The 23,896-nt window shown below is 49.8% G+C and overlaps 1 protein-coding gene across 1 annotated transcript in view; it reads left to right on the top strand.

The window, feature by feature from the left end:
- LOC119973530 (collagen alpha-1(VII) chain-like) overlaps window positions 1-23,896 on the top strand; it is a 528,770-nt gene that overhangs the window by 422,985 nt on the left and 81,889 nt on the right. The window contains 4 exon segments of the mRNA XM_038811804.1: window positions 3,667-3,720; window positions 5,464-5,526; window positions 11,902-11,964; window positions 22,299-22,415. Coding sequence (XP_038667732.1) covers window positions 3,667-3,720; window positions 5,464-5,526; window positions 11,902-11,964; window positions 22,299-22,415 — 297 coding nt within the window.

The raw sequence follows: 23,896 nt of genomic DNA, 5'->3' as shown, positions 1-23,896 counted from the left end.
CTATCTGAGGTCTCAGCCATACGGGTCACTGTCCATGCGGAGTTTGCACATTCTCCCCGCGAATGCATGGGTTTCGCCCCCATATGGGAGCAGCAAGGGAAGATGCAGTGTCTCTTTAAAACAGAGTAAGAAGTCTTACAACACCAGGTTAAAGTCCAACAAGTTTGTTTCAAATCACTAGCGGATATTGTGGGTGGGCTTGGCTCAGGGACCACAGTTCAGCCTGCGCTCACCGCTCCGGTGTCCCACCCCCATCCCACAACCCCCTCCCACCGTTCCCACATCCGCCACCTCAGGGATTTAATGGGACTGTGTGATGGAATGGCCAGCTCACATGCAGGAATCACCCAGGTGGACGGAGGAGAGTGCTATTGTGGGCAGGAGTCAGACGATGTGGAGTACCAGAGCTCATCCCTGAGCGGTTTGTCATCATCCTCCAGTACATCGACCAGACCCGCTGTTACTGCCAACCCATGGCCCGCACCCCGTAGGTATCATGGTGGGGGTTGCAAGGTTGGGTGAGGGGATGGAGGTTTCATAGATAGAATGGGGGGGGGGGGGGGGGGGTGTTCATGGGAGGGAGTCGTCGGCCAGGGGGTGGGAGGAGGGATGGGGGATAGGATGCCCGTGCCGCTGGCCAATCCCTCTAGTCGGTGAACCTGGAGTCTATCAGAGCGTCCCATGCGCGTTGGTCCTCGAGCACACGTTGTGCCTGCCCAGGCCCCATGTCCTGCAGATCTTCGCCCATCCCCGCCTCCTCCTCGTCGGACAAGGACTGGCGTTAATCTCCCTCCTCCAGCACGTCGCCCCTCTGCTGTGCAGTGTTGTGGAGGATGCAGCAGGCCACCACGAGGTGGGAGACTCTCCTGGCGCTATACTGGAGTGCCCCTCCAGAACAGTCCAGGCACCTGAAGCACATCTTCAGAATGCCGAAGCACTGCTCGAACTCGCCTCTGGTCGCTGCATGGGCGCCATTGTAGTGGATCTTCGCATTGGTCTGTGGCCTCTGAATAGGCATTATCACAACAGGTAGCCCCTGACGCCCAGGAGCCAACCCCTCAACCGAATGGGCGCCTCAGGCTCGAAGAGGTCAGGAACCGTCGAGTGTGCCAGGATGAAGGCATCGTGAACACTGCACGGGTATCACACACCAGCTGCACGTTCATCAAGTGGAACCCCTTTCGACTCCTGGACCCAGGGCATTTCGGCGAAGAACCGCTGACCGGGCATCCCGGTGGGCTCGGTCCACTTAAAATTTGATATATTTGGCGACCGGGCATATAGGGCGTCCATGACGGCATGGGGGCACCTGTGCACCGAGCTTGGTGAGATTCGAAACAGGGGCGGAATTCTCCGACCACCCGCAGGGTCGGGGAATCGCCCGGGGCAGTCATGAATCCCGCCCCCGCCGAAGCCGGAATTCTCTGCCACCCGGGAATCGACAGTGGTAGGAATCACGCCCCGCCGGTCGGCGGGCCCCCCGCGGCGATTCTCCGGCCCGCGATGGGCCGAAGTCCCGCCGTTGTCAGGCCTCTCCGTCCTATGTGGTTTAAACCACCTCTGTGCCGGCGGGATTGGCGGCGCGAGTGGGCCCCTGGGGTCCTTGGGGGGGCGGGGCGATCGGACCCCGGGAGGTGCCCCCACGATGGCCTGGCCTGCGATCGGGGCCCACCGATTGGCAGGCGGGCCTGTGCTGTGGGGGCACTCTTTTTCTTCCGCCACGGCCTCCACCATGGCGGAGGCGGAAGAGACCCCCTCCACCGCGCATGCGCCGGTGGTAACGTCAGCGACCGCTGACGCTCTGGTGCCTGCGCGGACTCACGCCGGCGAAGGCCTTTCGGCCAGCCCCGACGCCGATCGGCGTAGCGCCGAAGGCCGTTGGCACCAGTTTTGGTGCCAGTCGGCGGAGCGGGAGCCACTCCGGCGCGGGCCTAGCCTCTAAAGGTGTGGAGAATTCTGCACCTTTAGGGAGGCCCGACGCCGGAGTGGTTGGCGGCACTCCGCTACGCCGGGACCCCAACCCCGCCGGGTAGGGGAGAATTTCGCCCCAGGACCCTACTCGGCGTCTGGAAGGACCCCGTTGCGTAAAAGATCAGGGTGACCATCAACTTGACGGACAGCGGAATCCCGGCCCTGAGTTTGCACATTCTCCCCGTGAATGCATGAGTTTCACCCCCACAACCCAAAGATGTGCAGGTTAGGTGCATTGGCAATGCTAAATTGCCCCTTATTTGGAAAAAAAAGTAATTGGGTACTCTAAATTTAAAAACAAACTTGACAGACAGCGGGAGCGGGTGTCCTGCCCCATTATCCCACACTGCCAGGAACACCATGATCCGGCAGATATGTCATACTGACCCCCTGCTGAGCTGGAGTCTTTGATGGCTTGCCCAGTCCGGCAGGTCCTCGAATTACGGGGACTGGCAGTACACACAGGGCCTCATGTGGCGGCTCCTTTGCACCTCCTCATCCTCGGCCTGTTGGGCAGCTGGCTCTCCATCTTCACCGGTTGCCTCCTGTTCCTATGGGGCAGGCTCTGCTGCTGCAGTGTTCTCCTCAAGCAGCTCCAGCTCATACAGCCTCAGCGCCCAAGGCTGCGGCGACTAGGGTGAAGCTGGTTGAATTCCGAAGTCCATTGTCTGCAGGGGTGAAATTCAGACATGTTAGCATGGTATATACCTTCTTGCCAAACCAGGTCCTCTGGGTTACAAGGTGGCTCCGGTCTGCACTGCAGCCTCTGCCCCTGCTTCTCCCCCTGCCCCGCTCCCCCATCTCCACAAAAACTGATCCCCTGGCACTCTGCCCACTGCACCCCTAACGGTGTCTGGCACTGTGGGAGCCTCTAGCCCTGATATCCATCCTTGCTGCCAGGGATACCGGTTGTTGGTGCTACCCTACACAGGGAGGTATGCTCCACAGCCCCTGTCCGGGTCTCTACTGCAGGGGCTACTGTGGGTATTGCCCTTGGGTGGGCTGCATGCTTCCCCGCTGGCGGGTGCCGGCTGGTGGGGGTGGCAGGAGTTGGTTGGGGGCTGGGGGGCCTGGGGTGATGGGGGCACCTATGCGGCAGGTGTCACTTAACATGACCAGGGGCCACGATGGGCGGGCAGTGGCGTTTGCAGCAAGATGTCTACATTGCAGGTTGCGGCAATGGCGGACCATGCCTGGACACCCCAGACTCACTGCGGGGGGGTCACCTCAACCCCTCGGCCCATCCCTTGGTCACCCCCACCACGCCCCCCCCCCCCCCACCCCCCCCGGGCCCCACACACACACACACATACACACACACACAGAAGTAGTGTAAATTTTATATAGTCTCAAAAGGTGCAAAGAAGCAAAATGGGCTCGGAAAATGAATCCATTCGTTTACATTTATACTAACGCCCTTCAATGCTGTAGTATTTTTGTTTTATCTTGTTAGTTTATTCCATGTTTTTTCTCTCTTCTTTCACTTATCGTTTTGTTCTTTTCATTATTACGTTTTTCCATTGTTCTCCATATATGCTTGACAACATGATAAATTCAGACTAACAAAATTAATGTTGTCTTTCTACATGATCTTTGTCACAGTCACGAGGATCACACAGAGCAATGCCATTCGAATAGCCCTCATGTGTACGCAGTGTGAAGGTTAGCATTAACAAGTATTTTCTTCCTATGTAGGGATCACGGGGCCTTCCAGGACAAAGAGGACAACCAGGGATTGGGGCTGGAAAGGTAACTGCCGATCTTTTTCTCAGTTCTCTATTGATACAGATTTTGGTTTGTCTTTTCCGTGAAACATTCTGTTAGCTATGTGATTCAATGTGGCACTAGTCAAGAATCAGTTTTTACATTGCTTTCAATAAAGGATGATGTAGATCTTTGTGTATCACTTGTTCTTCAATGTCAAGTCCACTACCTCTGGCCAGCAGCTCCCTATTGTGGGACTTCCACCTTCCAGCTGAGTGAGGGGTGGGGATTCCAACTGCAGCTAAATGACGGCTACTCAAAACATTGCCAACTGAAATATCCTGGCCAAGGTTTACCCTCTTGGTGAGATTGAAAGAAAAGTTGTTCTTTGAGGAGGTGTGTGGTACATATGAGACTCACTTCTCCCACCATCTAATAGAGCAGTTATAGTTCACACCTTATTTCACTTTTAAGTGTTTCTGGTTTTACACATCATCTAGATTGACACCCCAATGCAATATTGAGAGACTGATCCTTTGTCATGAGGTATTTTGGAGAAGTCAAGTCTTGAAGTGACAAAGGTGTGGACTAGAGTTTTGATGACAGTAGTGTCCTAAGTGGGTGGCACGGTGGTACAGTGGTTAGCACTGCTGCCTCACCACCAGGACCCATGTTTGATTCCGACCTTGGGTCACTGTCTGTGTGGAGTTTGCACGGTCTCCCCGTGTGTGCGTGGGTTTCCTCCGGGTGCTCCACTTTCCTCCCACAGTCCAAAGATGTGCCGGTTAGGTGGGTGGGCCATGATAAATTTCCCCTTTAGTGTCCAAAGAGGTGCAGGTTAGGTAGTTGTCCATGATCAATGCGGGGATAGGGAGGGGGTGTCGGCCTACCTAGTGTGCTCTTTCGGAGGGTCGGTGCAAACTCAATGGGTCAAAATGCATTGGCATCTCTCCAGAGACTTCAGGAAGAAGCCTGATTCCAAATCCTGGGACCAGATGGCAAGGTAAGTTTAAGATGTCCCAAGTTGGAAATGTAAAGACCTGGGGAGCATGAAGTGGATGATCGAGGAGTCAGGTGAGAGGGAGTCAGGAGCAAGGTCCGAGGTCAGTGGATCTTAATGGGGGAGGGGGTGCCCAAAGTTAGAAGGGGCTTCTGATGGAGGTGACTCGCATCCCCACCCCTTCCCAGCAAAGATCTAAGCCAGTTCATTTCCGGATGCCAAGGGTGCCAGGCTGGCAGTGCTAAGGTTTTCCCTGCCAGGGATTGGGCCCTGGGTTGCCTTGTCCTTATTAGATAGGGTGTGGGTGGCATGATGACGGCATTATATTGGACATTAGGGAGGTCCGGAGGTCACATTGGGGTTCTCGAGAATGGGGCACCATTTTAAAATGGCACCGATACCTTCCTGCACTGGCGGACAGCGCTCCTCAGTGCAGGAATTGAGACACGGTGGACACGGTGAAGTGCAGTCACGGTGGGGTGTTCCCCACTGAGGCCCCGAAAGAAAGCAGGGTCCTGTTAGATAGCTGGGTCATTCTTTGTGCTACAAGTGCCGGGAAACACCCAGCTAAACGCAGCCGACATGGGACTGTTTCATTTCCGTTAGATCGTGCCCTAAGTGTGGTTAAATAGCGGTGCGGCTCTCACCCAAAATGACACTTAGAAATATTTTGGATGAATCCCGCCCATAGGTTTGAGGAGGGTACATCAGGGCAGAGGCAACAGCTGAGACTTGGCTCAGGTATCTGTCAGTCTGACCATTAAACATGTTCTGTCTTATTCTTAAAGGGTGAAAAAGGTGAACCTGGGTTACCAGGAAAGTTGGGTTTAGACGGCCTTATGGGACTAAAGGTTAGTATCTGCCTTTCTATATCATAACGCAGGTTCCTAATATGTAAGGTCCCTGGCTGCGGGAACCTAATGCACGTGCAAAGACTTCAGTAAAATTCAATTACTTGTTTTGATGATAATTCTAAATGCTGAATAAGCCCTCATAATTATTTACACTGAATGATGATCCTGAGAATCTCACTGTAAAGGTGCATGGTGAGAATATGAAACTCACTCCAACATCTAATGGTAGGGATGAATAACATGGATGAATTTGAGGAGGAGCTGGATAACTCTATGAAGGGGAAAACAATTGAAGGAAAAGGTGCAATGAATTAACTAGCGCTGAACATAAGCCCTGGTCTAGCCTGCTTCTGTACTGAAAGTTTTATGTAATTCTATATAAAACTTGGTGGATTAATTTTTGAGTAAGGTACAGATAGATTATGATAAAATTATATAGATTGAATCCGAATAAAAATAATGAGCAGGATTCTGTTTGAGAAACTTTGGTGCAGGACTAAAACTGTCAAAACAGGACTCCCCCCTGTTGAAGATGAAGCCTGAAGCAGACTTGATGAGAGCTAAGCAGATTAAAGAGCACTCACTGTTTAATTAAATATTGCAGATATGAGGATAGATTGGAGAGGTTGGGTCAGTTGTCCTTGGAGAGAAGAATGATAAGAAGAGATTTGAAAGAAATGTCCAAAATGATGAGGGGGCTGGACAGAGTAGACAGAGAGAAACTGTTCCCTCTCATGAAAGGATCAATAATGAGAGGGCACAGATTTGATGTGTTGTGAGAAAAAACACTTTCACACAATGAATGGTTGGGGTCTGGAATGCACAGCCTGGTAATGTGGAAGCGGGGGATCAATCGAGGCATTCGAGAAGGCATTAGAAGATAACCGGGTGCTCCGGTTTCCTCCCACAGTCCAAAGATGTGCGGGTTGGGTGGATTGGCCATGCTAAATTGCCCGTAGTGTCCTAAAAAGTAAGGTTGGGGGGGGGGGGGGGGGGGGGGGGGGGGGGGGGGGGTTTGTTGGGTTACGGGTATAGGGTGGATACGTGGGTTTGAGTAGGGTGATCATGGCTCGGCACAACATCGAGGGCTGAAGGGCCTGTTCTGTGCTGTACTGTTCTATGTTCTATGTTCTAAGATGTGCAGGGGATAGGCAGAATGACCGAGGAATGGCACTAAGGGAGGATGTTTGTTTGGACAATGAGTCTGTCATGATTTGCAGACATGCAGATAATGATATACAGACAGGCACAGACAGGCAGCTAATGAACACAGGGAATAGGACATGACCAATGAACAGACAGGACACTCAGGGGTGGTATCTCACTATAAAAGACACGAGGCACTCACACTCCGCCTCTTTCCACTGGGACATCTACAGAGTGAGTCAGGGTGTATTTACAGTATCACACTGTGGTGAACCCCTGTGTGCACCTGTATTAGGGGATGTACGGTAGGACCTGCACTACAGGTTCGCCGGTAGCCCCTGCCGGCTAGCTCCGCCCACAAGGAGCTGTATAAATATGTGTGTCCTCCTCTGATCTGCCATTTTGCCAGCTGCAGCAGGAGGCCACGCATCTGACTGTAATAAAGCCACAGTTGTACCAATCTGAGTCTTTCGTGCAATTGATCGTGCATCAATTTATTACAGTCAGATTTTCTAAGAAATGGATATCAGGATCAAACCAGATCGCCTGCAGCTGGATCCGCACTCGCCCGCCGCCAGAAAGGACTTTAATCACTGGCTGGCTTGTTTTGAGGCCTACATCAATGCTGCAACCCCCACGCCGACGGAAGCTCAGAAGATTCAGGTTTTATACTCCAGGTTGAGCTCCAACGTGTTCCCGTTGATCCAGGATGCCACCGAATTACGCGGAAGCGATGGCATTCCTAAAAGAGAACTACGCACAGAAAGCAAACACACTCTTCGCCAGGCACGTACTCGCCACTCGCTCTCAACTCCCTGGTGAGTCTATCGAAGACTTCTGGCGGGCCCTAATTCCACTCGTATGGGACTGTGACTGTCAGGCCGTTACGGCCACTGAACATTCCAATCTCCTCATGCGCGACGCGTTCGTAACGGGGATTGTGTCGGACGCGATCCTGGAAGGGACCACGCTCGACCTAACGGAGACAAAAGCTTTAGCGCTCTCCATGACGGTCGCATCTCATAATGTCCAGGCCTACACCGCTCGCCGCGCGGCTCACCCGTCCTACCCCTCCTGGACCCCGCAAATGACCCCCCCAGCTGGGGCCGCGCCTAGTCAATACGCCTGCACTGCCCGCCAATCCGCGCTCCCCGGGGGTCCCTGCTGCTACTTCTGCGGTCAGCAGAAGCACCCCCGCCAACGCTGCCCAGCCCGCGCCACCACTTGCAAGTCCTGCGGTAAAAAGGGCCACTTTGCAGCTGTGTGCCAGGCCCGGGCAGTCGCTGCTACCACGCCCGCAATCGCCCCCTTCCTCCGGCCGAATGCACAATGGGCTCCACTACCGGGGCCACGTGCGGCCAGTGGGCGCCGCCATCTTCTCCTCCCAGGTCCACGTGCGGCCAGTGGGCGCTGCCATCTTCTCCCCTCCGGGCCATGTGCAGCCAGTGGGTGCCGCCATCCCCGCCCCTCAGTCCACGTGCGGCCCATGGGTGCCGCCATCTTGCCCCACCCCCGCAACATGCGCCCCATGGGCGCCGTCATTTTGTTCCACAGAGGACGTCCGGACGCTGCCATCTTGTCGTCCCCACGGGGCTGAAACGCCAGATCTGGGTCGCTGACACTCTCCATCTGAAACCTCGGACGACCACCCGCAGCTCGCCTCGATGACACTGGACCAGTCCCGTCCTCACAACCTGGCCACCGCTTCGACGACGGTGAAAACCAACGGCCACGCGATCTCTTGCCTGCTGGACTCCGGGAGCACTGAAAGCTTCATACACCCAGATACGGTAAGGCGCTGCTCCCTCGCGGTCCACCCCGCCAATCAACGGATCTCCCTGGCCTCCAGATCCCACTCTGTCCCGATCCGAGGGTTCTGTGTGGTCAATCTCACTGTCCAGGGCGTAGAAATCAGCGGTTTCCGTCTCTACGTCCTCCCCAACCTCTGCGCTGCACTATTGCTGGGCCTGGATTTCCAGTGCAGAGCCTCACCCTCAAATTTGGCGGGCCCCTACCTCCACTCACCGTTTGCGGCCTCACGACCCTCAAGGTTGACTCCCCCTCCCTCTTTGCCAATCTAACTGCGGATTGCAAGCCCGTTGCCACCAGGAGCAGACGGTACAGCACCCAGGAAAAGACCTTCATCAGGTCCGAGGTCCAGCGGCTGCTTCGGGAGGGTATCATCAAGGCCAGCAATAGCCCCTGGAGAGCCCATGTGGTAGCAGTAAAAACGGGGGATAAACATAGAATGGTCGTGGACTATAGCCAGACCATCAATCGGTACACACAGCTCGACGCGTACCCCCTCCTACGCATATCTGATATGGTCAATCAGATTGCACAGTACCGGGTCTTCTCGACGATTGACCTGAAATCCGCCTACCACCAGCTCCCCATTCGTAAATCGGACCGTCCATACACTGCCTTTGAGGCGGACGGTCGGCTCTATCACTTCCTCAGGGTTCCCTTCGGGCGTCACTAACGGTGTCTCGCTCTTCCAAAAGGAGATGGACCGAATGGTCGACCGGTACGGTTTGGGGGCCACATTTCCGTACTAAGACAATGTCACCATCTGCGGCCATGACCAGCAGGACCATGACGCCAATCTTGCTAAATTCCTCCGTACCGCCACTCTCCTCAACCTTACGTACAACAAGGAGAAGTTTGTGTTCCGCACGACCCGCCTAGCCATCCTCGGCTATGTAGTCCAAAACTGACTTCTGGGGCCCGATCCCGACCGCATGCACCCCCTCATGGAGCTTCCCCTCCCCCACTGCCCCAAGGCCCTCAAACGCTGCCTGGGGTTCTTCTCCTACCATGCCGAGTGGGTCCCAAACTATGCAGACAAGGCCCGCCCACTCATACAGTCCACTCAATTCCCCCTCGCGGCCAAGGTACAACACGCCTTTGCCCATATCAGAGCAGACATAGCCAGGGCCGGGATGCACGCAGTAGATGAGACACTCCCCTTTCAAGTAGAAAGCGACGCTTCAGATGTCGCTCTCGCCTCTACTCTAAACCAGGCTGGCAGACCCGTGGCATTCTTTTCCCGCACCCTTCATGCCTCTGAAATTCGGCACTCATCCGTCGAAAAAGAGGCCCAAGCTATCGTTGAAGCTGTGCAGCATTGGAGGCATTACCTGGCCGGCAGGAGATTCACTCTCCTCACTGACCAACGGTCGGTAGCCTTCATGTTCAACAACACGCAGCGGGGTAAGATGAAAAATGATAAAATCTTGCGGTGGAGAATCGAGCTCTCCAACTATAATTACGAGATATTGTATCGCCCCGGCAAACTCAACGAGCCCCCAGATGCCCTTTCCCGAGGTACATGTGCCAGCGCACAAGTAGACCAACTCCGGGCCCTGCACGACAGCCTTTGTCACCCGGGGGTCACACGACTGTACCACCTCGTCAAAGCTCGCAATCTGCCCTACTCCGTCGAGGAAGTACGGACAGTCACCAGGGACTGCCAGGTCTGTGCGGAGTGCAAGCCACACTTTTACCGGCCAGACTGCGCGCGCCTGGTGAAAGCCTCCCCGCCCCTTTGAACGCCTCAGCGTGGATTTCAAAGGGCCCCTCCCCTACACCGACCGCAACACATATATCCTCAGTGTGGTCGATGAGTTCTCCAGATTCCCCTTCGCCAGGCCATGCCCCGATATGACGTCTGCCACCGTCATTAAGGCCCTCAACACAATCTTAGCTCTGTTCGGATTCCCCGCCTGCATCCACAGTGACAGGGGATCCTCATTCATGAGTGATGAGCTGCGTCAGTTCCTGCTCGGCAGGGGTATCACCTCCAGCAGAACGACCAGCTACAACCCCCGGGGAAACGGGCAGGTAGAGAGGGAGAACGGGACGGTTTGGAGGGCCGTCCAAATGGCCCTAAGGTCCAGGAACCCCCCAGCCTCTCGCTAGCCGGAGGTCCTCCCTGATGCACTACACTCCATCCGGTCACTACTGTGCACTGTCACAAATAACACACCCCATGAACATGTTTTTACCTTCCCTAGGAAGTCCACATCCGGGGTGTCGCTCCCGACTTGGCTGGCAGCTCCAGGACCAGTCCTGCTCCGTAGGCACGTCCGACTCCACAAGGCGGACCCCTTGGTGGACAGGGTACACTTGCTCCACACCAACCCCCAGTATGCCTACGTGGAGTTCCCCGACGGCCGCCAAGATACTGTCTCCCTCAGGGACCTGGCTCCCTCAGGTTCCACTCCAACAACTCCCCCACCCACGCGCCACCCTCCCCTCCACCGGCGTTCCCATTAACCCCACCAGGTCCATCCCTCCTTCCTCTGCCCACACAAGAGGACGATGAAGATTTTGGCATGCTCCTGGGGTCATCTGACTACTGGCCAGCGCCAACACCGCCAGCACCGATGTCGGCGACACCAGCACCGACATTGCTGCCACAGTTACGTCGCTCCCAGCGAACCGTCAAAGACCAGATCGACTGAACCTCTGGCGGGCACCGGACCGTCAAAATGGACATTTTTTTCCCCCTCCCCATTGTAAATTATTTGCAACATTGTATATAGTTCCACGCCACCCCTGCCAGACTCATTTTTAACAGGGGGTGAATGTGGTGAACCACTGTGTGCAGCTGTATTAGGGGATGTAAGGTAGGACCTGCACCACAGGTTCGCCGGTAGCCCCTGCCGGCTAGCTCCGCCCACAAGGAGCCGTATAAATATGCGTGTCCTCCTCTGATCTGCCATTTCACCAGCTGCAGTAGGAGGCCACGCATCTGACTGTAATAAAGCCACAGTTGTACCAATCTGAGTCTTCTGTGCAATTGATTGTGCATCACATATCTCCAGCATGTGGCTAAGAGCTAGTCTGGTTCAGTCAGACAGTAACCACATTTAGGTTAGCAGAGAGTCGAACTCATAGAGAACTGAGCTAACTGTGCTACTGGTTCAATAAATCAGATTAAACTAACTTCAAGGTCTGGAGTATCTTTTGGTTAAAGCTGCATCCAGTTGCAGCCTGTGTTATCCCAGAGTACATAACACGACAGAGTCATCCAGACTCAAAACGTTAGCTTCCTTCTCTCTTCACTGATGCTGTCAGACTTGCTGAGATTGTCCAATATTTTCTGTTTTTGGACATTTGGAGAGCTGGTGCAGACACAATGGGCTAAATGGCCACCTTCTGTGCCATAACAATTCTGTGAGAGTTATTTCATGTTTCACTAAATGTTTTTATGTGAACTAGGGAGCTCGTGGATTTCCAGGCCTTCAAGGATCCAAAGGAGTTCCGGGGGAAAAAGGAGAAAAGGTTTGTCTTTCTAACATGCTGTCATTTCATCCAGTAATATTAATGAGTGTCAAGGCACACATTGAGGTGGATTTTAATGTTTTTAAACCAGGGGCTGGTTGAGCACAGGGCTAAATCGCTGGCTTTTAAAGCAGACCAGGGCAGGCCAGCAGCACGGTTCAATTCCCGTACCAGCTTTCCCGAACAGGCGCCGGAATGTGGCGACTAGGGGCTTTTCACAGTAACTTCATTTGAAGCCTGCTTGTGACAATAAGCGAATTTCATTTCATTCAATTTTATTTTAATATAACTGACGCAGATCCAGACGGCTGGTTGGATCATAAGACCAAAACAAATAGGAACGGAAGTAGGCCATTCGGCCCTTTGAGCCTGCTAGAACTGTTGGGAACCCTGCGTCACTTCTGAAGAGGATCTCAAGCACTTAAATGGCCAGAGTCCCCAGGATTTGGGTGCTGTCAGCCAATCAGCTCTCCCTTTCTGGCAGCGGTAGCTGGTGCCGACCCTGCTCCAGGAACTTCATCAGGGATCATTGTGGAATTCCTGGACCCAGGGGAGTGAGGGCTGAATGATGGTGACGAGGAGGGATCATGGGAGAGGGGGACAGGAGAGCTTGAAGGCAAGGACAGGTGGGTAGCCTTCAGTTGATTCAATGATAAGCCTAATTGACATCCCATCGCATGCGTGAATTCCAGCCTCCAACTTAATCGTGGGAGGTTTTCCTACCGCCAAGAGATTGCTGTGCGGCCTCACCTCTGATAAAGTGGCCCAGCCGCCATGTTCCTCACAGTGACAGTCTACATTACACTCAACCAATCGTCAATGGTAGAAATTCCAGCCTTGTGACTGAGGATTAAACCATCGTTCACCACAGTTAATGTGCCTTGCAACCCCAGCAAAGACGCAAATTAGTGGAAAAGTAGTTTTGAAAATGAGATGAAATTGGACAATAAAGGGTGAGATCTTCAGGGGAATTAAGTGAACTCGGTTCCCAAAGAACACGTCAAATTAGCACATGGTGATGGCATCAAATAGCAAAAAATAGCCAGTCAAGATTTTTACAAAGAGACAGGGAGGGAGCAGGAGGGGGTACCTGTGGGTTGTGGCTAGAGGCTGACAATTTATTCAAATTGGATAGTAAATGGCTGGGTGCCAGCTCTAGGACATCCACACTGTCATTACTATGAAAACATGTTTCTGTCATTGGCTAACGCCTTTTAAATATAGAAATCTACAACAATAGTATCATCAGGATTCCATAAAGAGAGATCCTTGGCAGGATCACAAGAAATAAAATTAAAGCTCAATTCTACTCAACTACTGACAACAATAGAAATAGAAGAAATGTGGAGTAAGGCTGGAACTAAAACAGCACAATAGAGCGGGGCGATTTTGCGCCACTGTTCACAGTGAGCGCAAACAGCGACGTGGGCATAAAATCTTACGCAAATCGGAAAACTAGATTCTCACCAGCAAGATTTCAGTTTCCGATTTTCCCCACCCCTCATGGATTAATAAATTTTAATAGAATTGTCCCCCCCCCCCCCCCCCCCCCCCCCCCCCCCCCCCCGACAGTGCTACCATAGACTCTCTGGGAGCTTCATTGGCAGAGTTTTCCTTCATGTTTGGTGGAGAGGGTTGCCCCGGTGCTTGGCGGGAGGTGGCTTCTCCCATTGAGGGGTGAGGGGCTTGGAGTTCTTTTCGCGCAGATTGGGGCACCCTCCCAATCTCTGTGGAGCTACCATTGCTGGCTCTATCAGGCACCATCTAACATAATGGCCAAGACCACGCCTCCAGATTTTCTGTGCTTAGATTGGAAAATTCCACCCATAGAGTGGGACTGAGCCAAGTAAACACCAGCTAGAAAGGCAGGGCAGAATTCTTCCATGCCCCCGTCGACAAGATCAATGGTGAGGGTTGAGGGAGGGGTTTAGAATTCGTCCGGAGGCTCAAAAATCAGTTTCATGCCAGCATGAATTTGCAGCGGGATCTTCCGATGGTGCCTGCCATGGTGGATCAGGAATACCACTGAAGGCTGGTGTGAAAAAGAAATGAAATGAAATGAAAATTGCGTTTTGTCATAAGTAGGCTTCAAATGAAGTTACTGTGAAAAACCCCCTAATCGCCACATTCTGGCGCCCGTTCGGGGAGGCTGGTACAGGAATTGAACCGTGCTGCTGGCCTGCCTTGGTCTGCTTTGCAAAGTCAGCGATTTAGCCCAGTGTGCTCAACCAGCCCCTGGTGTGAAACCGACTTTCATCCTGCTAATTGATTACAAATGAAGGCCTCACTGGAATCTTGCCCCCACACCTGATTCCCTGGGCAAATACGCGGGTCCAGAACACGTCTGCACCAACGTAGTGTGCAAAAGTTGAGACTTATCTTCAGGGCCTTGATCAGATCATAGACGTTAAAAGAGAAAATGATGCTGAAGGCCTGCAACTACTGGACCCTAGAGGAACACGTTCATCACATGGTGGGTGGCTCTTTCTGCATATGGTGCCATCACGAAGCATCTCTCAGAACGTAGGAGGTCTCCACACAGCAGCTTCACCTTCACTGATCTCTGACCTGATCTGGAACTTCAGGGTCTTCGCCATGGGCTCACAGCATCTTCAGTGGTCTTCATCAATGTCTCAGACCTGCTTTGGAATTCAGGGTCTTCGCAATGGGCTCAAAGCATCTTCTGTGATATTCATCAATGTCTCAGATCAGCTTTGATACTACAGGGTCTTCACCATGGGCTGATAAGGAAGTGGAAAAGGGTGGCGGGAGGAAGATCTAGGTGTGGGTGGGAGAGGAAGGTCTTGTGGGGGAGTGGGGCGCGTGTGTCAGGAGTAAAGCTGGGTGGAGGAATGGGGTTCGGAGGGCGTAAGGTGTGAGGCAGAAGGAAGGAAGGAGTAACGGGGGGAGAATGGTAAAGTAAAGATATAATTGTAATGGAAGAGGAAAGAATAAGACAGGGAATTTGTTGGGGGGAAGGATTTAAAGGGAAGGAAGGAGTAAGGGAGGGAGCACGCGTGGGGAAAAAGACTGATGAGATCTACAATGCGGTCTTGTGACACTAAAACTCAGTCGAAATTTGAGTTAAACTTCTCGGATGCAAACAAGAATCTTTATTGTCTCTATTTGATTACAATTGAGAGAAACTTAAATCTAGTCTCAACAAAGTCCGGCTAGCAAAAGGACTTAAAGAGAAGTAATTTGTAGACAATTTAACTTTCAAAATAATACAGAAATAGTATCCTGCTTACGGCAAAACAGTTTGCATTTACTTCAAGAGTTAGAGTGGAAAAGTGAAAATCTGAAAAAAATAGAGATAGTAAATAGTTTAGATCAAAGTATAGAATGATCCTGGATAAAGATGACCCTACGGACCATCGCGTTTATAGGAAATCTTATCTCTCTTGAGCCATCCATCTACACCTCTATGTCGTCCTAATTGGTTTGGGTTGGAATCAAATGTATTTGATTCTACGGTTAGCTGTCAATCCTTAATGTGCAACATAAGTTCTGAATGTTTCATGTTTGAATATTTGTGTATGCTATGGAATGCGATTCTGTGCTATTATCAAGACTGGTTTCTACTGGTTTTCTGCTGACTTCACTTTATCCACATTATGAACAATAGTGCCTTCATGTTGCTATGGCGCCTGCTTCATCCTTGATCAGATTACTGGTACAGCTCATGTTTTAATGTCAAACTGTCTTTGAAAATATGTTTGTCAGAACAATAGCTTTTTCATCTTTGCTTAGTAAAAATGTTGTTTTAATCTCCAATAACTTTATGCATATCTCAGGCTTTTTGTGTCTCTGTTGAAGCTATGTGTTTTATCATGATCTGAGGTTCTGAGTGCTGAAATCCTCAATTTAAAATGGGTATTAAAACTGGGGCTTAATATTTACACTAAATAGCCTTCTTTTACCTATGAGATCTATCAGGAAATAGTCGATTCCTATCAAAGACATATGGATGGGGGAAGGAGTAAAGGAGGAGGTGGAACGTCTAGATGAACATGAAAGGGAGGAGTCTGTGGTGCCGGTGACTGCCTCCTGGGCGGCAAACTGAGGGTGGGTTTGATGGGATGTAAGTGTGAGTGGATTCAGAGGGAGCCAATGGAATTATTTGCTTGTTGCTTTTGATGACTTCAGCGGCTATCCTCTGGAGACCCGAGGCATGGAGGGCCCTTACTTACTTTGACTGTCCACCAGAGAGCCAGCTGCTCCTTCTGTAATAAAAATGAACAAGGTTGAAGGTATCATGGCCGAGGGGATTCAGACAACCTCAGAGTCCTGAGTGGATGACCCAGGGTGTCCAGCTGCTACTCGTCCTCCCTACGGGTGCCCAAGGGCAGCGCCTGACTCCTTGAGGGGAAGGGACACCTGGGGGGTATCAAGGTGCCCCATCCCCCTCTCGCATTGCCACTGCATGAACTCATTCATGGCAAAGGTGATGGTCTGCACACATCTCTGGATGAAACTGGGCGGTCTGCTGGACCAGGGTCTCCATGGCATCCATCATCCTCCCCATGGAGACCTTGAGGCATGTACATATGGGCACCACTTCATCAGAGACCAGGTGGAATAGACTCGTTTGAGTTGTGTGCCATTCTGTTGAGGGCTTCCAATAGCTCTGATATAGACCTGCCTCTAGTCGACACTTCACTATAGTTGGAAAGCAAATTCCAGAGGCTTGTCGTTGGATTTGGAGCCTCATAGGTGCCTCTTTTCTTGCAGTCCTCTGTGAGCTGGGGAGCTCGGCTGAACTTACCACTCCTGTTGCGGACATGTGTCTGTGTGGTGACGGCCAGATTGTGAGACCTTTCCTGAATTGGCACTAATACCCACTGTGGTGTGAGATCCTGATTTGGTGGAGTTAGTGAGTTACAAGTGTGGAGCTCTCCTCTTCCATTCTCCAGGCTCATCTCTGGGCTGAGGCTGGGGCTTGATCGGGAGTCCTCCTCCCCAAGCCTTGGTCACTTCTTGCAGGTGCCTGTAAGTGAGATAGGGGAATCAAGTGACTCCAACCCTTCAGTCTGTATTGAATAGATCAATCCCTGCGAGGCGGATGCCCAGGGCCAAGCTCCCCATCGCCAATGGCTCTAATTTGCTCTGCCCACGAGGGTCAGGTGCCCTCTCCTGGGACCAAGGTTCAATTGTGTTGAGTTTGTACATTCTCCCCGTGTCTGCGTGGGTTTCCTCCAGTTTCCTCCCACAGTCCAAAGACGTGCGGGTTAGGTGGATTGGCCATGTTAAATTGCCCTTTAGTGTCCGTCCAGGGATGAGCAGGCTGCCTGGATAGGGGATTTTTGCCAAAGGTAAGGCAGCAGAAGTCTCCAGGATATTCAGCCACAATGCATCTTTCACTTTACTTGGAAAGCCTGTCCCTTTCAGATCAAAGCTGTTTTATATAAACGGGTTCATCTGGACCTTAAATTAAAGAAGGAAATTAATGATTTATGTAGTTTGAATAAGGAACTGCATAATATTCATGTCTTGTAAGAAATGCTGTTTATGAAGGAATGCATAGGAAGGAACGTTTGACTATCGTGGCGTGGCACAATGGGCCAAATGGCCACCTTTTCCTACCCACTGAAGTTTTTTGAAAGGGAAATAGTCCATGTGTTCACTGGGCATCAAATATGCTCCCATTCATTTTGCACCACACCGAAGTTGAATTTCACCCCCTCATTACTGTATTTACATAGAACCACTCTTAAACATACAAGATCTATTTAGCACCATTTTGTAAAATCTTACTGAGGTCACCAGAATACATGGTTTTTACTTAGTTTGAAGCTATCATCCTGAATCATGTCAAAATCTACTCGATTAGTGCTTATGTTGTACTCTGCACAACCATGAAGATCACATTGTCCTCTGCACAACCTTGAATCCAAAGATGTGCGGGTTAGGTGGATTGGCCATGCTAAATTGCCCTTAGTGTCCAAAAAAAGGTTAGGTGGGGTTACTGGGATAGGTTGGAAGTGTGGGCTTAAATCGGGCGCTCTTCCCAAGGGCTGCTGCAAACTCGATGGCCCGAATTGCCTCCTTCTGCACTGTAAATTATATATATGTGTGTGAATATCACATTGTTCTCTGCACAACCTGAAGATCACATTGTTCCCGGCCCTGTCTGTGTGAAGTTTGCACATTCTCCCCGTGTCTGCGGGGGTTTCACCCCCCACAACCGAAAAAGATGTTTTGGTTAGGTGGCTTGGCCACACTAAATTGCCTCTTTATTGGAAAAAAAATAATTGGGTACTCGAAATTTATTTTAAATGTATTCGGTACAACCATGAAGATCACTTGTGCTCTGCACGACCTTGAAGATCACATTGTTCTCTTCACAATCTTGAAGATCACTTTGTCCTCTGCACAACCTTGAAGATCGCAGTTGCAGATTGTTTGATTGAGACGGCCATCTAAAATGGCTTTCCCCACCTCACACCTGCTCTTGTGCTTGAGGTCTGCTTGGAAGCAATTATGCAACATGGATGCTATTTCACTGCCCTTTTCCAAATCTCTGATGGCGACAGTAATTATTCTTTTACAAGACAGCTGTTGGAACTCTGATTGACATGCTCCTCTGAGTCAACTCTGCTTCTATCCTCAAAGCATCAATCATTGGTAAAATGTTCTTTTCCAACCTTGATTCCTTTTGCTCATCAAGGTGAGAACATTTGTTTTTTTACCCAGCTCATGCATCGTCTTTTCGCATCAACTATCTATGTCTAAGTCAGGTGTGGTGCTAGGTAGATGAAAAAAAAACTTTCTTTGTCTCTATCGCAATAATGCATCTTACCCTGTGTTCATTTGAACATCATTATATTTTCTATTTTCCACTAGCCTCAGATTGATGTAAGATTACATCAGTTGCTAAATCCCATCCAGCACATAAGGAATATGTTATCCAAATTACTAATATTTGTCAGCCCCATCTTTGTCCTTTTTGCAAACAGGTATACAAAGTAACTGTAGTGGATTTCTACCAGACGTGTCTATATTATAGTAGAAGTCCAATTTTGTTTGTCTTTGAACAGTCTTGGAAACCTCACCCAATGCATCTTCAACAGCTCTTATTGCAGATTTCCAGAAACCACAGTACATTGCTATTGCTAATAGTTGTATATTGAATCACTCATCACATAACAGTATAGCCCCCAGTGGAAAAAATGTTAACTTCTTGAGGAGGTCATTATCTATATAGGCCAGGATCTTCCAGCCCCACCTGCTGCTCGGATCTTCCAGTCCTGCCAAAAGTTGATGGATTTTTGGCTCGCCCGCCACATTCATCCCACAATGGGTCCTACCACGGTGGGGTGAAAAATCCTGGCCTAAGTCAAATACCAAGATGCATTCATTTACACCATATCAGTTCAGGCAACATTGTCATTGCTTGGTTAGGTATTTAGAATTACAATCGGCACTTCGAGTGGTTAATAAATCATAGTGTCATATGCGATGAAACAAAGGTAGTTTTAAGGGGTTCTTTGCAGGGGTATTGGAAAACATTAGAAATAAGGTATAGTTTTAAGTGGGTTTAATTTAATGTTTCAGTGCCTGGTAGGGTAAAACCTATAGTTAGATTCATGCTGGACAAAGGTGTTTCTATGTGTGGGAGCTGGTTAAATTCCAACTGGGCTTCAATTGTACTTAGAGAGGGCGACGATGTGAAAACTAAATTAAACGCGGAAGTATATGGCAGTTGCTTAGCAACAGGAAGCCAGCTACTTTTATCCTTTTTTTAATTATAAATTTAGAGTACCCAATTCATTTTTTCCAATTAAGGGTCAATTCTTTGGGTTGTGGGGCGAAACCCACGCAAACATGGGGAAAATGTGCAAGCTCCACACAGACAGTCACCCAGAGTCGGGATCGAACCTGGGACCTCGGCACCATGAAGCAGCAGGGCTAACCCACTGCGCCACCATGCTGCCCCTTTATCCTTAGTTTTAACTGGAAGCCAGAGTAGTTGGAGCCAGAACCTTGGGGAGTGAATACGGTATCTCTTAATCCTGCCAAAAGAAAGACCGGATAGGGCGGGAATATCCAAATTACTTAACAGCACGTCTTTTGGGACTTTGGGAGGAAACCGGAGCACCCGGAGGAAACTCACGCAGACACAGGGAGAAACTCCACACAGTTTATGTTACTGGGGAAGGTTTTCCCCTTTCTCCATCCAGGTGTATAGAATTATATGCTCAAAAGGGTCTCGACTACCACCACCAACTTAAATACGTGTAAAGTCAGTTCCGCTACAAATGTCTCAACCTCCCTATCTGATTTTATTATTCACTGTACCAAAGTGTTCCAATATACCCAGGTGTATCATTGTATTATAGGTAACTTAACAGCTTTCAATGCACTGTCTATCACAGTGCATGAGCACTAACATATGACCTTGCCCTGCTATTTGATTTGATTTTTCCTATCTCAACTATGCTCACCCTAACCTATCCAAATCACAACAAGTTGTATTCCATGGTCGCCATCTCTCTTTGGGCTGTTCTCAAGGGCTGCTATGGATGGACAACAAATGTTGGCTTTGTCAGCACCGCTTACATCCCATGAAATAATTTTTAAAGAATCCATTGCAAGGTACAAATCAACCAGACAGCCTGGGCGGGTTCTCTGATCCTGGGGCTAAGTTTTGACGTTGTCGTAAACGCCCGAGCCTTTTACATCGGCATCAACAGGCCCCGAGGAGCAGCGATCCTGTGCCGCACAGGGGGCCAGCACAGCCCTGGAGAGTCTCGCGCTGCTCCAGCTACCGATACCGGCATAAGAATGGGCACTGCGGATCCGCGCATGCGCGCTATGGCCGGCGCCAGTTTGCACATGCGTGCTGCAGCCAGCGCGAGTTCGCACATGCGCATGGGTTGCCTTCTCCGTGCCAGCTCCGACACAACATGGCAGAGGGCGACAGGGGCCCGGCGCGGAGGAACATACGCCCCAACCAGGATAAGTCTGCCTGCCGATTGGTAGGCCCCGATCGCGGGCCAGGCCATCGTGGAGCGCCCCCCCCCCCCCCCCCCCGCGGTGACTTTCCGACCCGATGCGGGGTCGGAGAATCCCGCCCCATGTGTCTGAAACTAGAATGGTCACACAACAATGTGTCTTGATGAAGACCAGGTTTCGTGTTCATGCCATTTCCTCTTGTTTTTCTGGAACTTAAATTAAGACCAAAATATAATCTGATGACACTGAAAAGCACCTGTTTATTTCACAGCCGTTTTGGAAACAACTTGACTCATTGAGGTATGCTATTTCTGCAGGTAAACTGCACCGTAGTACCAGGATTAATTTAAACTTTTGGGTTTGGGCCTGCCCTTTGTCTCAGATATTTTGCCCCACAAGGTTTTGCTGGTTGCCCCAGAATTACAGGGTTAGAAATTGATTCTTGCCTATTTTTGTTCATTTATTTATTCGAGAGATGTGAGCATTTTGCAAGGCCAGTATTGTGCATCCTTAATTGCCTTCGAGATGGTGGTGAGCCACCTTCTTGAACCGTTGTCGTCAATGTTGTGTAGCTACATGCAAGTGCAATTGGTACGTTAGGGAGGGAGCTCCAGGATATTGGCTCAGCAACTGTGGAGGAACGGTGATATGATTCCAAGTTAGAATGGTGTGTGGTTTGGAGGAGAACTTGGAGACAGTGAAGTTCCCATCCATCTGCTGCCCTTATCCTTCTAGGTGGTAGAGGCCTTGATGAGTGGCTGAGTTGTGTTGTGGCCATAACGTTCCTACCGAGGCCCAGGGCCAGTCAGAAATTGACTTTCATTACTATTATTATGTTTTGTCATCTGTTGAGTCTCCACAGTTAAATTGTCCCTTTGCTGATGGTGAATGCCAGGCTAACTATCTTCCTGAACAGGCCCAAAGGTAAGTCACCGAAGGGGCCCGTGCAGCAGCAATTGTGTGTGTGGGGGGGGTTAAGTGTGAGTTCTGTGGAGTCAGGGAAGCCTTGCCCCCATAGTCAGATGAACCATGGAGAGACAGAAGTAAAGAAAAAGGGAGGGAATAGAGAAAGACACAGAAAGTCACTTTTTGGAACTATTGGATCTGCAAGTGACAGACATGAAATGTAGATGAATACAACTACCCTCTGGTGCATGTAATAGATGGAGCTTGCTAAATTTAACCACATTTATGTTTTTGGTGTGGTGCATTGACTTTTGCATGTCACACAATGAAAAATGTTCTCAAACCCAGGAGTTTGACAACAATGGAAATGGTGTTCATCTATAAATGACCATGCACATGAACATAAACCAGCCAATTATTTTGTCTTGCATCATATTAATCATCTTTTTATTTCTGATTTTATTGTGCAGAGTCCTCGGGGTGTACCTGGACTCACTGGCTTCAAAGGGGTGACTGGTTTACCTGGAAAGCCTGGCCCCCCTGGACCACCAGGCTTGCAAGGGCCCAAAGGTGAACCTGCAGCAAAGGTAAAATGGGCAATGGAGAACATAACTTATTGCTTTGCTGATTGTTCCCAAGGGTTTCTATTTTTACTTTCAATTTTCGGCATTCGCGGTATTTTGCCTTTGCATTGTATTTCTCTGTTATTTTTAAAACACTTTTATTGTCTCCTGAATGCAATAGTTGATGATTGATAGCTTTGAACAGGCACCAACCAATCTTTGTATCCTATCCACGTAGCCAGTCTTAAAGTTACATGGTACCAGAAATTTACAAACTGATCTCTCTGTAAACTGAAAAATGTCAAGCAGCAGCCTTGAATGAGTTTGCCAATGGATCACACTTGAGAGCAGTCTATACATTGAAGAGTGCATTTTATTAGGGAGGTGTTTCACCTAAACATTTGTCACACCAGAGGTTGGCTGCAATTAATGTGATGAACTTAAATTCTGGACAGGAATAATACAGCCACTGTCGCTCTGCAATCTTACAGTTGAGATGTTTTATTTATAATGGAATACATCAGCACATACCTAGAGTTATCAATTCACTAACTGAAACCAGACCATGCAAATTAATTAGTACCTTGGGGCTTATCTTTTTCATTAGTCCATGTGAAAGTCCTAGGAGAAAATGTGATATGTCAAACGATGCCACCTTCTTACTATAGATTTTAAATGCAAATTACAAAACATCCTGAAATTGCAATGCAGTATCAATTAGTGCTACAGTTGAGGTAATTTTGTGCAAGGGCATCCACCTGAGCTTTCTAAACCCATTTGGCCTAGTACTATTCATGCCCAACGAACAGTTATCAATCCAGGAAGGGTCTGAACCAAGGGTTCAGAGGTGAAGAAAAAGTTGGTTAATTATTTTTTCCCAAGCTTTTTATATTTTTCTGGTGATGGGCGTTTCACAGTTATATATTGTCCACCCATTCGCGGCCATAGCTACCTGATATCTACCATATTTCTTCCCACCCTCTCTCCTATATAACCTCTTACATTTCTTTTAGAAAAACAAAAGTAGTTTTTTTTTAAAATTCAAAGTGGCCAATTCATTTTTTCCAATTAAGGGGCAATTTCGCGTCGCCAATCCACCTACCCCGCACATCTTTGGGTTGTGGAACCCATGGCGGAACCCATGCAGAGACGGGGAGAATGTGCAAACTCCACACGGACAGTGACCCAGAGCCGGGATCGAACCTGGGACCGCGGTGCTGTGAGGCAACAGGGCTAACCCACTGCGCCACTGTGCTGCCCTAAACAAAAGTAGTTTTAAGGGTTTTATAGCTCTATTGGTCAACATTAGAAATAAGGTATAGTTTTAAGTGGGTTGATTTTAATGTTTCTGCATAAGGAAGGGAAAACCTATGGTTAGATTCATGCTGGACAAAGGTGTTTGGCTCAGTTCCAATTGTACTTCTATTGTGCTTAGAGAGGGTTATGGTGTGTAAAGTAAATATGAGGTTGGAGAAGCATGAGTCATTGCTTAGCAACTGGGGCCC

The sequence above is a fragment of the Scyliorhinus canicula genome, chromosome 11 (assembly GCF_902713615.1).
Source record: "Scyliorhinus canicula chromosome 11, sScyCan1.1, whole genome shotgun sequence".
Taxonomy (NCBI): domain Eukaryota; kingdom Metazoa; phylum Chordata; class Chondrichthyes; order Carcharhiniformes; family Scyliorhinidae; genus Scyliorhinus; species Scyliorhinus canicula.
The sequence above is the reverse complement of the archived record's forward strand: the minus strand, read 5'-3'. Positions and strand labels throughout refer to the sequence as shown.